This window comes from Aquila chrysaetos, chromosome 1 (assembly GCF_900496995.4).
Source record: "Aquila chrysaetos chrysaetos chromosome 1, bAquChr1.4, whole genome shotgun sequence".
In the NCBI taxonomy this organism is placed as follows: domain Eukaryota; kingdom Metazoa; phylum Chordata; class Aves; order Accipitriformes; family Accipitridae; genus Aquila; species Aquila chrysaetos.
Window position 1 is genome coordinate 1,792,801 of NC_044004.1, and position 15,973 is coordinate 1,808,773.

Below are 15,973 nucleotides of genomic sequence, written 5' to 3' on the forward strand. Positions count from 1 at the left end.
GGACCCGAGAACATAAAAAGGGAAGGCAGGACCGGTGACGGCGAACAGAGGCGGTGACAAGCCCCGGGGAGAGCCGGCATGGCCGGGCGGCCCCCCCGCAAACCCTACAGCCCTGGGGGCTCGGTTGGTTTTAAGGGGTGTCGTCTTTTTTTCTTGGGGGTCTTCTTGCTGCTTCCCGGGCCGGGGGATGCTTCTGGATGGCGAGGTAAGAAGGGGCTGGGGGGGGGGGGGGAACCCGTGGGGAGGGGGGTGCGGGTGGGGGTACCCTGGGGGGGTTTGCAGGGGAGAAGTGGCTGTGGATCGGGGTGGGGGGGGAGTGGGGGGGCAGCTCTGTCTCCCTTTGGCTCCATCGCCTTGCTGGGGATATGCCCCCCCCCCCCCCAGATCTCCCCTCTCGTTGGGTCCCCCATGTCCCATCCCAGCGCTGGGGCGGTTGGACTCTGCGCTATGACTCTATATGGTCCGGTTGGGATGGGAGGGCTGGGACCAGCCAGCGCCCCCCCCCCCCAAAAGAGGGGATGGATTCGGCTTCTCCCCCCCCCCCCCAGCACCCCCTGAACGGCAGAGACACCCCTCGTCTCCCCATCCCGCTCCTCCCTTAGGTCCCTGCAACCGTCCCAGCTCCGGGCAGTGGCACCTTGAAAGGGAGCTGGCAATGGCTTGTGCTGCTGATGCATGTTTTGGGGTGAAACTTGGCTTTTTCTGTTGTTGAGGAAGTACGTTATTTTCCCCAGAGGTTCCTATCGCTTTTTCAAATAGGAGGGAGGAGGTTGCCAGGTTGGGTTCAGACTCCTGTAATCTCTCTTCTCCGTCCCTAATTCCTTCCACAACCCCACCGAGAAGCTGGGGCTGATGCTTCTCCAAGCAAAGCACGTTTTTTTTTTTTATTGTTATATTTTTACTTTTGAGCTTTGCTGGGTTCTCTGCTGCTGCTGAAAATAAGTTTTCCAGCAACTCCAAGAGAGACCTGGGCGAGCCGCGCAGCTGGGAGAGGAACAGGGAGGGTGGTGGGAGCCAGAAACCTCTGTTTGGATTACAGGGGAGAGGAGAAGCAGACGGGAAAGCTGCTCGCTTCGGCTGGAGCCTGGGCGCTGCGGGGCTCATCTTCGGGCTCGGGCATCCCCCAAATGCGGGGCTGCCCGGCCAAACTGGTGCAAACATCCCAAACGCCAAAGCAATGCTCTTCCTGATGCAGCATTCCCAGAAAGGGTTGGGAATGAACATGTTTTCCAGGAAAAAAAAAAAAAAAAAAGAGAAGGGGAGGGGGTGGGAAACCCCCTTCTGCACTACATTTGGGTTTATTTGACTTAGATTTTTAAGGCCCTATCTCATGCTCTGAGTCTCTCTGATTCCCAGCAAAAGCTATAGTCAAAACAGCGAGAAGCTTAATATATTAACCAAGAGGTTTTTACAATGTGGCCCAAAGCCCAGCCCAGTAATCCCTGCAGAACGGCTGCCCCTCGTGTCCCGTCCTCTCCCCAGACAGCGTGGGAGAAAGACGGGCTTTGCAGCAAGCCGGGAGAGGCAGCGTCTCCCTGCTCTTCTCCCTCTGCAGCAGCCAGCAAAGAAAAAATAAGATTTTTTTTTTTTTTTTTTTCCCCCTTTTCTCTGTAATGGGAAGGCAGCAAACCCTGCCGGGGCCGCCTGCCCTTTGTGGCTGAACACAAGTCACATCGTGGCCGTGCCTCGGTTTCCCCATCAGAAAATGAGGCTTATACATGGCTGGGGGATTGGAGGGCCTCGCTAACTCTTTTGGAGGAGGTGAGGAGAAGGAAACTGGGATCATGCCACTACCTTATCTGCAGTTATTCCTGGAATCTGATTATATGCTATATATAATGAAAGCTGATTAAATGCCACTGTGCGATAGCGCCGGGCGCGTCCCGGGGCCTGGTGGGACAGACGTGGCCAGGCTGGGTAGCTCGATCACGTTAAACACTCAGTCTGCAATTCCCAACCAATAACTCCATCTCTTTTTCTTTTTACTTTTCAATAACTTCATCTTTGCTCAAGCCAAATCCCCCCAGATCGTTGCATAGGGAACCAAAACAAGCATATAAAATTATAAAGCCATAAGCCCTGTTATTCCACTCCCTTAGTAAATAACTTTGCCCTTTGCTGGGGAAGGTTATTAGATCCAAGCTTTCACTGACAACATTTGGCTTGGCAAGGTGGTCCAGCCCTTGACATTTTTGCTAGACCTTATCCCCTCTCTGCAGCATCTTCAGGTTTTTTTTTCTGGTTTTTTTTTTTTTTTCTGTTGTTGTCCAGGCTTAAGTCATCAGTAGCTGCTCGCTCTGCTGCAATCAAATACAGCCACATTGTTTAGGAACAAAACAAAAAAAAAAAAAAAAAAAATCTTAGAAAGTCTGCCCGTCTCTAATCGAGCCAAGGAATTGCTTGTACTGCTCTGCCCGGGGGAGTTGGGATGGCTCAGAGAAACCCGTAATGTGCTGCAGCTATTTTAGCTCCTCTGCTCCCTGCTTGAGCCTGGCTTTGGCTGGAAAGATGACGGCTCGATTTCTGGGTGATTGAACCACGCTTTCCCGTCCTGTAAATGACGATGTAAAAGTATAAAGCCAAAAAACCAAAAAGCTGTGTGATTCGGAGATGGAGCGAGCGGGAGGATGCCCTGCTGCCCGCGCAGCCCCTGCCCTCGCCCCGGGGTTGGGGTGCTCTGGGGGTGCTCGGTGGGGTTTGCCTGGGCTGGTTGGTGATGGCTGGGATGCGAGGTGGGCCAGGGTGGGCTTCAGGGGATTTAGGCCACCGGTTTGGGACCTGGGTGGGCAGCAATGCTCCTTGGAGGCTTCCAGGAGCAAGGCTGGGTCAGCGATGAAAGTGCTGGCTTGGGGAGGGGGCGAAGCTTTGGCTTCGTGCTGGTGTCCATCCCCCAGAAACACCTAAGAGGTGGCCCTGGATGTTGGCCGGAGTCCTCAACTCTGTTCCTTCACCCCCATTTCTCTCCTGATGTGGCTGCAGAGGAGCTCCTGCTCTCAGGGGCTTGCGAGGTCTGTTTGCGTGCTCACCAGGTCTTTTCTTTCCCAGGGCCACCGTCCCATGGAGAGAGGGTCACCCCACACTGGCTCCTCAGGGGCCGTACCAGACGAGCCGTCAGCCTCGACGAAAAGGTAAGGGCAGAGACGGTTCCTCTCCCCTGCACTGTGCGGTCAGATCCTGCACCCGGAGGTCTTCGTGGTGGGACTCGGATGGAGATGTCGAGTTTGCGGGTCCCATGATCAGGATGTCGAGTTTATAGGACCCATCGCCCTGTTCAGGTGATGAACAGGGAAAGCAGAGGATGCAACAGCGAGTTAATTAAACGTGGTCTTAACTATTGGGCACTAGGAAGGATGGCCAAGAGCTATAGGGTGAGCGGAAAGGAGCTGGGCAGTTTGGAGGGAGGAGATGGAGGTAATTCATCAGACTGATGGTTTGGCCGGGATAGACAGACTAGCAGTATTAGCTGAAGGGAAAGTGCTGCAGGATTTAAGAGCGATGTCCTTGGGAAAACTGCAGAGAAGCCGGGCATGGGCTGTGGGGAGGAGAAGACATCTCTTCCCAGGACTGCTGTGCTGGCTCTTGCACCCTCCCCGCCGCCCCCAGCGTCTCCAAATCCACTTTATGAGATGCTTGCGGTGACCCTTGCCTGGGTTTGGCGCCTTGCCCGGCTCTGGGGTCAACCAGCTCCGCAGCTGCCCATCGGCCGCGGCAGCTGGTCCTCGTACCCAGCAGCTGGGAGGGTCTCGGGGGCTGGTGGTCTCCTCCGGGGCAGATCAAATCGCTTCCCAGCACGACGAGCTTCCCAGCACGATGGTTGTGGAAAACCGTTTTGTTTTGGGGCCGAGCAGATTCGCTGCTGAGAAGACTCAGTGCTGGGAAGGGACGTTCTCTGGTGGCATCTCCCTGGAGCAGGGGCTGAGGATGCAGCTTTGAAGCCACCTGAGATGCCACCGAGTGAGAAATCCTTGCTCCAGGCAAGGGAAGGAGTCAGCCCTGCTTCCCGGCAGTGAAACCGGAGAGGGGCTTTGCACTGCCCTGCCTTCTCCGAGGGCCCGGACGATGCCTTTTCCCGGGGGAATTGGGAGCGTCGCTCCCATCGGTGCCGGCCGCTGGGAATTGTGCTTCTCTGGTAGCTGAAATAGCCCATCGCGTTGGGGATGCTGCGGTCAGAAATGTAGAAATGTCCCCTCCCTTCCTAGCAGCCCCGGGCCGGTCTATATTTAGGTTGAAGGGCGCTCAAGATGGGGAATGCGTGGCAGCGGGAGGTTTATTTATACTCTTCCTAACGCCCCGCTGCCCGAAATTGTCCTGGGTGGGTGCAAATCGCAGGCGCATGGGGGTATTTCGGAATTTGACGGGGGACTCCAGGGTCGGTGGGCTGGGACGGCCAGTGGCCAGGACCAGGGTAGCTGTGCAGGTCCCGGCATGTTTCCTGGCATCTGCTTTGCCTCCGCTGGCTCCAGCCAGCCCGAAACAAGGAGGCTCCTGTTCCTCGGAGCAGGGGGAAGGAGGGGAGAGGGAGGGTGGTCGCAGCCGGGAGCAGGGAGGCTTCGTGGGGAAAGGACGGTGGCAACCAAATAACGGATGGGGTACGGGTGAGCGGGCTCCCCGCTTGCAGACAGAGCCCCAAACCAGCCCAGTACCAGCCCTGGTACTGCTGGTGTGTGTATTTTTAGGATCGATTTAGTCCATCCCGTCCCCGCCCCGTCTCCTTCTGCCCTCCAGCAAAGATCCTGGAAATAAATGTGACCGTGTGATTGCCGCCAGCGTTGCTCTGTTTGTCCGGGCACGGCTGGTTTTCAGGGCGGGAGTCTGCAAGGAGACGACATCTGAGTGTGTGAAATGATGGGTTCAAGCGTGGTGACCGCTCCGAGGCTCCTCCATCCCTTCCCCGGGGGCTGCTCCTCCGCGCAGCAGGCGGGATGCTGCGGGGTGGCCCGTGTCACGGTCCTGGGGGACGTCACCACATCTCCTTTCCCTTCTCCCAGGGGAGCGAGGTCTAGCCAGCGGGACGAGGAGGAGGAGATGGTGGTGGCCCTGCAGTCCCATCGTGTGCGGGCTGGCACGGCGCTGGGTGGGCCGAACCCTGCCTCCCCCCCCCTACACCCTCCTCTCTCCTATTGTTCGGGGCTGAACTCCCCGCGGGCTCCACAGCTCCCGGCACACATGGAAATGATTTTGGAGAGGCCGGGGAGGAGGTCGTGGGGACCCTGATTGCAAACAGCTCCCTTGTCACCACTGGCTTGGGGTGGGATCCTGCCCCGCTGCTGCTGGCATCCTCCTCCTCCTGCCCCTTCCTCCCGGCTCAGGGCACGGAGCGAAGGCTGCCGGAGCTGACCGTGGGTTTTTCCAGCCCTTCATCCCACCAGGATCCAGCCCCGAGGCACGGGAGTCCCCTGTGCCCACCCTGGGGACTCACCCAGCCTGTCGTGCTGCCTGTGGTGTTCCCTGTCTTGTTTCTTTCCCTTTGTAATTGCTTTTTTCCCAAGCGTGGTTTCTCGCTGCAATGGTTTTAAACTGAAAGAGGGTAGGTTTAGACTGGACGTAAGGAAAAAATGTTTTACGATGAGGGTGGTGAGACGCTAGACCAGGTTGCCCCAAGAAGTTGTGGCTGCCCCATCCCTGGCAGTGTTCAAGGCCAGGTTGGATGGGGCTTTGAGCAACCTGGACTAGTGGAAGGTGTCCCTGCCCGTGGCAGGGGGGTTGGAACTAGACGATCTTTGAAGGTCCCTTCCAACCCGAATCATTCTGTGATTCCATAAATCACGAGGGCTGAGGAGCACCCAGGCAGAAGAGCCCCTTAACCTCCCGCCGGGTCTCTCCTGGTACCCCATCCCTGTACGGGAACGCACCTTGGCACCGATGGAGCATCCTTCCACCCACCGCTTCCCCTCACACTGCCGGCGGTCCGCTGAGTCCCTGGAGCAGCCGGTGTCTCCCTGTCCTGGAGCTGGGACGTGGCCATCCCCTTCATCCTCACTGATGAAGGCTTGGAGCATCCCCTCCGGTCGTGGTTGGGGTGTGATACCCCGTGCATCCTCCGGCCCTGTGGCACGGGCCCTTCTCCGGGAAGCATTGCGTACCCGTGGGGTCACAGCCCTGCTCCGGAGAAGGAAGGGAGGAGAGGACCGCCCGTGGTTTGGGGTGGGCTGCAGGTGCCGAGGACACGCGCTCCTGCAATCTGTTTCCTGCAGGGAAGCCCTTTTCCCTTTGCGAGGTGTGGCAGGACTGAGCAAACCCTGATGTGGTCCCTGAGCCAAGTTTGCTTCAAAGCAACCAAAAATCCTGCCTCTGCCTCCAGGGTCTGGATTTCCCTGGTTCCCCCCTGACTCCCCTGGAGCTGGCTGGCCCCGGGATGCTTTTCCAGTGAGCAGCTGGAGCGAGAGGCTTGTCCTTGAGGTCTCGGATCCCGATTCCGGTGTGCATTTAGGACAAGGGGATGAAGTCCCCGAGCTGTGTTCTTCAAACCCTAACTCCTGCTGCTCGGATCCAGCTGCCTGGGGAGGACCTGGCTCAGCCGTGATGCTCCAGCTGCAAAACCCATCACCAAATCCTCTACGGAGCATCTCCCGGTAACTCCGATCCCCGTCTTCCTTGTTACGTCCAGGCTTGCCTGTGCTTACATAGGAAATCAGGGCTTATGGGACCTGCCCGAGCAGATGGCCGGGCTGTGGTTTGAACGTGGCTTTTGGATTTTGGCTTAACTAGTGATTTCCCAAGGAGCTCAGTGCTCTCTGAGCCCACTCCTGGGAGAGACGCTCTCCTGCAGGGCAGCGGCTTTCCAGCAAGGGTGGAGGACGGAGCCTGGGCGAGGAGGATGGCTGGGAGCCGTGGGGAAACAAAGATCGTCTTTCCCCTCGAAGAGCAACGCAAACCCCTTGGCATCAGCTCCTCCGCAAACATCGCTGTGGTTTTTCTGATCAGCGGATTAAAAAAGAAAAATAGACTCGAGCTTGGCCCAGTGGGTCTTCTGGGCTGCTCGCAGGCTGGGTCCTGGCCAGGACAGATTCATCCCAGCTCCTCTTTGCCTCTCCCAGCCCCTGGTGGGACTGGCTTTGCTGGGGTGTTCTGGAGAGGGGCCACCACCTCCACATCCAGCCAGGGCCAAGAGAAGGTGGTTCCTGCAGCCCGTGGCAGGGACCGGTGCATCCTTTTTGTGGCTGCTGGAGAAAGAAGGTGGCAGCTTTTGGGTGGGGGAGGAAGGTGCTGGATTTTGGGAGGATGCTGGAGCCTGGGATGATGCTGGAGCCAAGATGATGCTGATCCCTGCTCATTCCTGGTGCACAATGTCTTGGCAGGCAGCTCTTGGGGACCCAACTGCCTGCTGGTTAGGCTCAAGGCAAAATTATGAGTGTGTAATTAATGCAATAACATTTCCTGGCCTTAGAGTTGGGTTATTTGACTCCCGCCTGGCATGAGCGGTGCTCACGCCCTCCTTCTCCCTCTTTTTATTGCTATTTATTTCTCCAGGGGCTGACCTGGTTTCAGCCCATCCCAGCTGAAACCACGATCAGTCTCCCGCTCCCACTGCCTCTCCGTGTGCTCTCAGGGGAAACTGAGGCACGGGGAAGGCAAGAGCTTGCGCTGCATCACCTCACAGGGGTCGGATACAGGTCCCATTAGCAGCGGTTTCTTTTCCAGCCTTTGGCAGCCTGGGAGACGGGACGGTGCCTGCACAGGGAGCTGTGATTGCCGGGATAACCCTGTACAAACATGTGTCCCTTTAAGACGGCAGCTAGGAAAGAGCATTTTGCCAGTAAAGGCCCTTAAGTTGAGGCAGGGCGTAATTGCTGGGGAATTCAACGCCGGGAAGGACTTGGGGAGGAGGAGATGGGCTGTGGGGAGTGGGTGTTAGGGAGATCAGAGCTGGGGAGAACCAGGCTTGAAAAAAAGGGAGGGCAAGAGCGGGGAAAGAAGGGAAACAGCAAGAAAAAAACCATACAGACCATGTTTGGCCAGGGAGTGATGTTTGTATAAGATCATGTTCTAAAAATACAGCCTGTTCCCACCATCGCTGAAGGAGGGGAGCCCTCTGCCCCGGCTTCCTCCTCCCTGCATCACCCAGGGCCCCTCGCCGGGAGCGGGGGACCGTGGCTGTGCCGAAGGGGCTCGCCGGGAAGCGGCAGGGCCTCGGTCTTGGCTTGCTTTGCTGTTGGTTTGTGTTTTTTTTTTTTTTTTTTTAAAAAAAAAAAAAAAATACTGTGTCTGGTCTCCTTTTTTGGAGCTGGGAAGATGGTGCTGGAGGCGGAGGGGGGGCTCGGCCAGCCTGACTCCGTCACCGCCTCCCCATGCTGCCGCAGGCTGGGGTGACCGGCATCTCCCTGTCCTTGGGAAATGGGGCCGTAAGGACTCAGACCCGTGGGTCTCCTTGGGGCCAGAAGCATCCCCATAGCCAATTTGAGCAGCTTAATGGGATGCCTCCATCCCTAGAGGTCCATTTGGGGTGGACCTGCAGGAACACCCATCCTGGGAGCACAAAATCCGTGTCCTGAGGTGCAGCAGCGGTCGTACATGGCTGTCCTGCACCCCAAAAACGCTTTGACCCCTGATGCTGCCCCTTATAAGCACAATGATCCCCAGGAGCGTGGCCCTAGGGCTGCCGGGCTGGAGGTCCCCCAGTCTCCCCAGTACCCATGGGGTGGGGACTGGGTTGCATAAGGAGCAAAGCCTTGCCGGCCATCTCCCTCAGGATGAGAGGGGACGGCAGGATTTGACCTCTGTTGTAGCCCAAGCTAGGAATCACCCAACTTTACCCCCACCCCGCTGCATTCCCAGTGACCGGCTGCAAAACCCCGTGATGCTAAGAGTGACCCAAGTCGGAGCGTTGCGGGGACGGCTCCTTTTTCTCCCCTTTCCCTCCGGAGCTGGGAAAACCTCGCCAGCTCACGGCCAGGGTGCCGGGACCCTGCGGCAGATCCCTGAGCGTGGGGCCAAGTGCTGGCAGCCCGCCGGGCTCCCTGCATCCGTCATGGATGGGGAGGGACCGAGCGAGGGAGACGGAGCCAGCCATGCTGGCCAGGCCATAAACAAGAGATAGGGCGATGCTTTTAGTGTTCCCAGCGCTGGAGCCGGGGAAGGGATGTGGGGACATCGGAGGAGGGCAGTGATTTTGGGCTCCAGCCCATCCTGTCACGTGGAGACGAGCCGTGCTGGTGTGGATCCTTGTGTAGGGTTCCCATTTAACGCCCTCCGAAGCGAGGGAGTGAGTAAAACCGCCGGCATCCTGGGGAAGCTGAGTCAATCGTTTCCTCTTGCTGCCCCGCAGTATTTTTAACGGTGCAGTTATCCGGTGCCCGGGCGGTTGCTATTTATTTCCTTACCCCGCAAGGGTGCACGTAGGTGCTGACCCACCCAGGGACGAGCCTCTGCAGGGGATGAGAGCCTTTTCCCTGGCTCAGGATCCCTGGTGGGATGGAGCACACAGAAACCCCGCTCAGGATGCTTGTGGCGATGCTCCCCATCCCGTATCCCATATCAGTTCTCCCTTGCTGCTTTTCCCTGGGGAAGCTGCCAGCGGAGTTGGGATTTGCTGTCTCACCCCCGTCCTTGCGGTGTGAATCTCAGCGTGAATCTTCTTTTATCCCCTGCTAGGCTCGGAATTCATGGGAAATCAAGCAGGAGGGTTTATTTCTCACCTTCCACGGGCTTGCGGCAGGGGATGGAATAGGTGGAGCAGATCCACGGAGGAGAGGCTGGGATGTGCCCTGAGCTGGGGAGCAGAGGAAGGTGCTGGGGACAGGGATGGACAGAGGAGCCGGTGTCCGGTGGTCCATTGCCAGCTTGAATTGAGGGACTGAACTTTTGGGAGGTGGAAGGTGGTGTGGATCGGTGTGGGTTGTCCCTTGCAGAGCGGCTGGGGATGCTCAGGGACCTCCTGGCCCCACTCATGCCTGCCCCTGCCCTGGGGCACACGTGCTCTCCCTACTCCCACTGCAATTTTGCAACTGGAAAAACAGCTCCTGCTTTCCCAAACAGGGATGGTGCTCAAAATCCATTGCACCCGCTGCCCTCTGTGTTGCTAACGGAGCAGTCGCTCCTACAATAATACAGGCTGGCAGCATCCTGGGCTCTGTCTTTTCTAACCCCGTCCCTCCTTTGATTCCTCCGTAGGTGCCGGTGCCTGCCCGGGCAAAGGTGGCCGTGATGGCCGAGGGCAGAGAGCTCATCCTGGTGCTGGAGAGGAACCAGTAAGTGTCAGGGCTGGATGTGGGGAAAGGGGCACTGGGTGTCCCTGGCATGGTCCCAGGTGGAGCGGTGGTGTCCTGGCTGCCCTGTCCCGGCTTTGCTGCCCGCAAGGGAAGGGACAACCAGGTGTGGCTTCCTGCCAGCTGCAGCTGATGCGGCAGTTTGGGCTGAAATGCTCTTTTTTTTTTTTTCCCACTGCCCGCACCCGTGTTGGGCAAGAAACAGCCTTGGCTCGATGCCGCGGTGCAGGACCCGGCACAGGTGAAGGCGGTGTGGGGTGCTCAGGGGATGGAGACGTGCCAGGTAAAGGCTCAGCGGGATGGGGGGGAGATCTTGGGCTGCTATCCTGCCCGGTAGGGCTGATCCTGTGAGGTCTTTGGAGGTATCGCATGGTGGGCAATGCTGACTGCTGGCAGAGATTTGGAAACCTCTAGAGCTCTTCTGCTGGTCCGTTCTTGGGGTTGGCAACCTGGCACCGTTCCTGGGTGACCTTTCCATGTAGTCTCTTTCTGGGCTCCTTCGGTTCAGCTTGGATGCAGGTGCCAGCAGCATCTGTCCCCTGCGACCCTCACCCAGCCTGGCATCCCTTCGTGCCGGGGCTGGAGCGAGGAGAGAAATCTCTCCATCTCCTGCCCTGCTCTCCTTGGCCCTCTCCCCGAGACCTCGTGGCTTTTGTCCCTTTGTGGGTTCGGGTCCCTCCTGGTTCGAGACGGCCCGGTGGTGGGGCAGGGCAGGAAGATGATCTCCGCAGGACGAGCTTCTGCTTCCACTTCTGCTTCTCACCAGCAGCTATGGGAGGCTCGTGCCCGGCAGAACCCTTTTCCTGCTGCTGTTTGGGTACAAAACCAGCCACCACGGTGTCCCCCAAACAACCCTGCCGAGCAGCAGGTCCCAGCGACCTGCAGAGGAGCTTTTGGTGTGCGGGAAGGAGAATTGAGGGGTTCCCGTGCACGTTGTGTTTTAGGACTGTGGGCAACGGTGGGCTTGGCAGTGGGGTTCAAAGCTCATGTGCAGAGCTTAGCCTTGTTTCTAGCTGGTGCACCAGGCCTGGAGATGCTTGTGTGTCTTCTCATGACCCTAATCCTGACTTAGTACCGCTTTGCCGTGCTGAAGGGATGAGTGTGGCCAGGAGGGGTGAAGAGCATCCCTGGTGGCAGTGGTGCCTCTGGCAGGACTGGAGGAGCGTGGGGCATTGCAGGATGCAGTGCTCCGGATGAGGGCACAGTGGAACAGATGAGGGGGGTGGTGGCAGCAAAAGGGAGCTGAGCACCCAGGACCATTCACGGTACCCGGGATCATCCGTGGCACCCGAAAGCATCTGTGACACTCAGGACCGCCTGTGGCACCCAGGACTTTCCATGACATCAGAGAGCACCCACGGCACACAGGACCATCCATGGCACCCAAGACAGTTCGTGGCATTCGCGATAGTCCATGGCACTGAAGATCACCCATGGCACCCAGGATGGTATGTGGCATCCAAGAGAATCCGTGGCACCCAGGACAGTCTGTGGCACTCAAGACATGGCACCCAAGAACTTCCATGGCACCCAGGACCATCCGTGGCACCCAAGGCAGTCCATAGCACCCAAGAGCATCTATGGCAATGAGGACCATCCGTAGCACCCAGGAGAGTCCACAGCACCCAAGACTGGCTTGTGGAGACCAGTGCAGCCCTGGCCATCTACACTGCTGTCTTGTGCCAGCTAACAGGGCTACCTTGGCACTGCTAGCTCATGGGCCAGTCAGGCTATGCTAGACCTCAAATCTTCTTTCTTCTGGCACTGGGAGACGTGGCCGGCCGCCAAAACCATCCTTTGTGATGTTTTCCTCCTTGTGCTGGAGAAAAATAGACATCTCCTCGCCCCTCCTTCTCCGGGGCTCCTGGTCCTTGGCCTGCCCTGGAGAGGACATCCCAGTGGTCTAAGCCATGCTGGGACTTGCCCGTCCTCCTGTTGGGGGATCGGCTCAACCCTCCCAATTCCCCCTATTCCCCAGGCATGGCATGGAGGCTTTTGCCTCTCTGCTGTCCTCAGCCGACCTGTCCCATCCCTGTCCCATCCCTGTCCCATCCCTGTCCCCATCCTGGACGGGCAGCTGCCCATCCTCCTCCACGCTGGCCAGGCACTTGTCTTGCCAGGCTGCCCACAGGTCCCTTTCCAGGACCCAGGCTGAGCTCCTGTCTCCTTTTTCTGCTGTAACTGGAGTTACCGGTGCCAGACACCCACTCGCAGGCGGGAATGTGCCCACAGCGACATTTTTGGGGTTAAACTGGTTGCAAAATAGAAACCAGGAGGCGGGAGGGCTATTCTGGGGCCGGCCGCTTGGTTTATTTTCTTCTGCTGCAGAATAAAACCCCTGGAACGGGGCCAAACCCCACGAATCGAGGGCCAAACTGTCAGCAGGGGTAAACCCAGCCCTGCTTTGTCCTTCTTTGGGTGGCCGAGACCCCTGCACGCACGCCGTCCCTCGGGGGACGTGCTGTCCCCGCGGTGGCTGCAAGCTCGTGGTGGGGCACCCATCACCCCGGCGTCTGGGCAGGGTCACGCAACCTTCGGCAGCGTGGGAAACCCTCGTCCCTTTCTCTTCTCTCCCACCACCCGTGGGGTCATTTCAATCTAAATCCCCCCACCACCTGCTCCCCAGGACCCCCAGCCCCACGCGCTTGCTGGTTGCAAGCTCAGCTCCGGCTCTTCCCCGCGGCAGGAACTAATTTTTCAGTGTGGGACGGGGCTGCGTCGCGAGTGGCCCCGGCACCGACCTCGGTGGGAGATGGCCGGCAGCTGGGGGGAAGTCGAGGCACGCCGGGTGAAGATAGGGGGGGTGCAGGCTTTGCTAAAAGCAGCCTGAGCTTTCTCACAATCAGATCTTTTTTTTTTTTTTTTGGGGACCCCCTGCCCTGTTGCTGGGGTGTCGGGTCAGGAGTAGCACGCTCGTGCTGACACCGAGGCGAAGCGACGTGCCCAGGTCCGGATGGGGTGGCTGTGTCGGAGATCCCAAACCTCCCCGAGTACGGAGTTGACCCCTTCTTCTCCCAGCGACTTTGGTAGACCCGAGAGGGGTTTGGTTCCTATGGAAGAGCCGTCACCCCTCCTGGCTGCTCGTCCTCGGTGGTGACGAGGTGGCCCCTGAGCCGGGGGGGGGTGGGTGGGCAGCCCAGCTTCTCCTGTGCAAGGTCCTCTCTCCCAGACCAGCAGGACCTCCAAGCAGTACGGGCAGCCCCTTCCTCGCCGAGACGCAAAAGGGGGACGTTGGACTGCGGTTCACGTCCCCGCTGGCCGTGGGCAACCGCTGGTCGCGGGGCGGGGGGCCAGCCCTGACGCAGCGGTGACGGGCGCGCTACCAGCTCTGCTGCCCAAAGTTTTGCAAAAGGGGGGCTGTGAAGAGGGACCATGCAGACGGCTCAACCCAGGGCTGGCCACGGAGGCTCGGCATGTCCCCGAGCCAGGACACCCAGCGCAGCTCGAGGGTCTTCACCCTTCTCCCCTCTCCTCTCTCCGCAGGCTGCTAGCACCGGGCTACACCGAGACGCACTACACCGCGGACGGGCAGCCCGTGACGGTGGCCCCCAACCACACGGTGGGTGCCGGGGGGACGGGGCGTAGCTCATCACCATTTTTTTCGGGGTGCCTTGGCACTTGGGATGAAGCCAAAACCCCACCGGGACGAGGCGCGGTGTTTTCGCTGGCAGCATCCCCGGCGCCTGTCGTGGGAGGAATGCGGCAACACGTGGCTCCTGTATCTCTTGGCCGCGATACAGCACCTTGGGAAATAAACACAGGCAGCGCCGGACTCAAGCAGCCCTCGCTCTTCCCGACGTCTCCCCACCGGCCATTTGTCACCCTTCCAACGAGCCGGGTTGCGGGACCGTCTGTGTCCTGGGCTGAACTGCCAGAGCCAACAACCTCCTGGCTCCATCCCTTCCCCGGTGCGAAGGGACACCGCTCGCCTGGCTGGGAAATGCAAAACGGGTGGTTTTTTTTTTTTTTTTTTTTTTTTTTTGGGACGAGCACATGGGGTTTGTTGCTGCCCAGCGCTGCGTGGTGGTTTCTAATGGAGGTTTCCATCGCCTCTCTCCAGGACCACTGCCACTACCACGGGCACGTCCAGGGCTACGGCGGCTCCTGGGTCGTCCTCAGCGCCTGCTCGGGAATACGGTATGGAGACGTGCAGGGCAGGGAGGGGCTTGTGGGGCTGATGAAGAGGGGGATGGATCCGGCTGCCCCCTTCCTCTCTGCAGGGACCCCCTCTGGGACCCCCCGGAGCAGCACCGATGGTCCTGCAAGCCCAGCTCTAGGTGCTTCACGGGGCTGATTTTTCCATCGCTCCCCTTCTCCCATCCTTCATCCGACCCCAGGGGCAGGCAGCAGGGGGGGGGGGGGAAGAGGCTGTTTTTTTGGCAGCACGAGCTGCCATCAAGGAAATTTGTCTCTGGAGGAGGCCAGATCCCGCACCCCGCAGCAGGTACCCCAGAACTGAGCTTCGCACCGTTGCAACCACAAACTGCCAGCCCGCGCTCCCGTGGTCTGACCAGCACGGAGGTTTTAACGCTAAGGATGTATTAGATGATAGGGTCGTATTGACAGAGACACCTATTTCTCGTGTCTGCCCCCCACCCTGGGTATGGACCAAGCTGGGGTGCAGTGAGTTTGTGGGTCCTCAGCAGGGTCTGGGGGAGCCGCAGTGAAAGAACCACAGGAGCCATCAGGGGTTGCTTTCCTTTTCCAGGGGCTTGATAGTGCTAAGCAGCAATGCCAGCTACTACCTGAAACCCCTGGGGACCCCCGAGCCAGGCCACCACATCATCCACCGAGCAGAACACTTGCCCATCCGAGGTGGGACCTGCGGCCACGGCGACGATTTCGGGAGCAGCATCGCTGACGTCGCTCGGCTCTTCCAGCCGATGCACCACCGGGTAAATCCATCCTGGGGTCCTTTGCTCATGGAGGGGCAGAGGGCTGGGAGTGGGGCTGGCTGCACCCCTGCTAAATACCTGCAGGTTGTGGCCGGGTGCCCGTCACCCCGGCATCTGGGCAGGGTTGTGCAGGCGGATGGGATGTGAGGGGTCTGCGCGGGCAGCTTACCTGGTTTGAGTTTGGGCAGGAGATCTCAAAGGGAGGACGTGTGGGTTGGGGACCGGTGCTGCGTCGTACGGTGCGGGACGTGATAGGAGGCGACATTGGGAATCGCGCTGTAGCCACTCAGATTTTCCTTGTCGCCTCGTGCCTCAGTTTCCCCTCTCAGCTGTCCTTCCTGAGCAGCTCTGTGGTGTCTGGGAAGCCTGAGATGCCCAGAGCCATGGGCTGCCCGCTCCTTCGCTCCTCTGAGCCTCGCTATCTCTCTTGCAGGCGAAGAGAGATGCCTGGAGGACCATGAAATACATGGAGCTCTTCATCGTTGCGGATCACACACTGGTGAGTGCTGGGTGGGGGCGGGCAGAAACCCGGTCCCCTGCCAAAAAGCTGGGACCCCTCTCTGTCTCCCTCCCCACTCTTCCTCTGCTGACCCTTCCCCATCCCCGCCTCTCTGCAGTACAGGAACCAGAACCTCAACCTGGGCCACACCAAGCAACGCATCGTGGAGATCGCAAACTACGTGGACAAGGTAACGGCCGGCGAGAGGGACCTGCTGGTCCCTCGTGGCCACCTCCATCGTTCCCAGTGCACGTGAAAGCACCTGAGCTTGGGGCCAGCCTGGTGGTGGCCCTCAGGGACTGTCCCCGTGTCACTAGGGCTGGGAGTTTAGCTGGCAGATGTGAGCAGGCGGTGGAAAATGCTTTGCCACCCAT

The 15,973-nt window shown here is 59.1% G+C and overlaps 1 protein-coding gene across 1 annotated transcript in view; it reads left to right on the plus strand.

Annotated features, from left to right (window-relative positions):
* Positions 1–15,973, plus strand: part of ADAM33 (ADAM metallopeptidase domain 33) — a 30,495-nt gene continuing 14,522 nt past the window's right edge. Inside the window, exons 1-8 of the mRNA XM_030025347.1 lie at positions 1–205; positions 3,046–3,128; positions 10,111–10,187; positions 13,689–13,764; positions 14,266–14,342; positions 14,914–15,100; positions 15,534–15,599; positions 15,718–15,789. Coding sequence (XP_029881207.1) covers positions 79–205; positions 3,046–3,128; positions 10,111–10,187; positions 13,689–13,764; positions 14,266–14,342; positions 14,914–15,100; positions 15,534–15,599; positions 15,718–15,789 — 765 coding nt within the window. The 5' untranslated portion in view covers positions 1–78. The remainder of the gene's footprint in view (positions 206–3,045; positions 3,129–10,110; positions 10,188–13,688; positions 13,765–14,265; positions 14,343–14,913; positions 15,101–15,533; positions 15,600–15,717; positions 15,790–15,973) is intronic.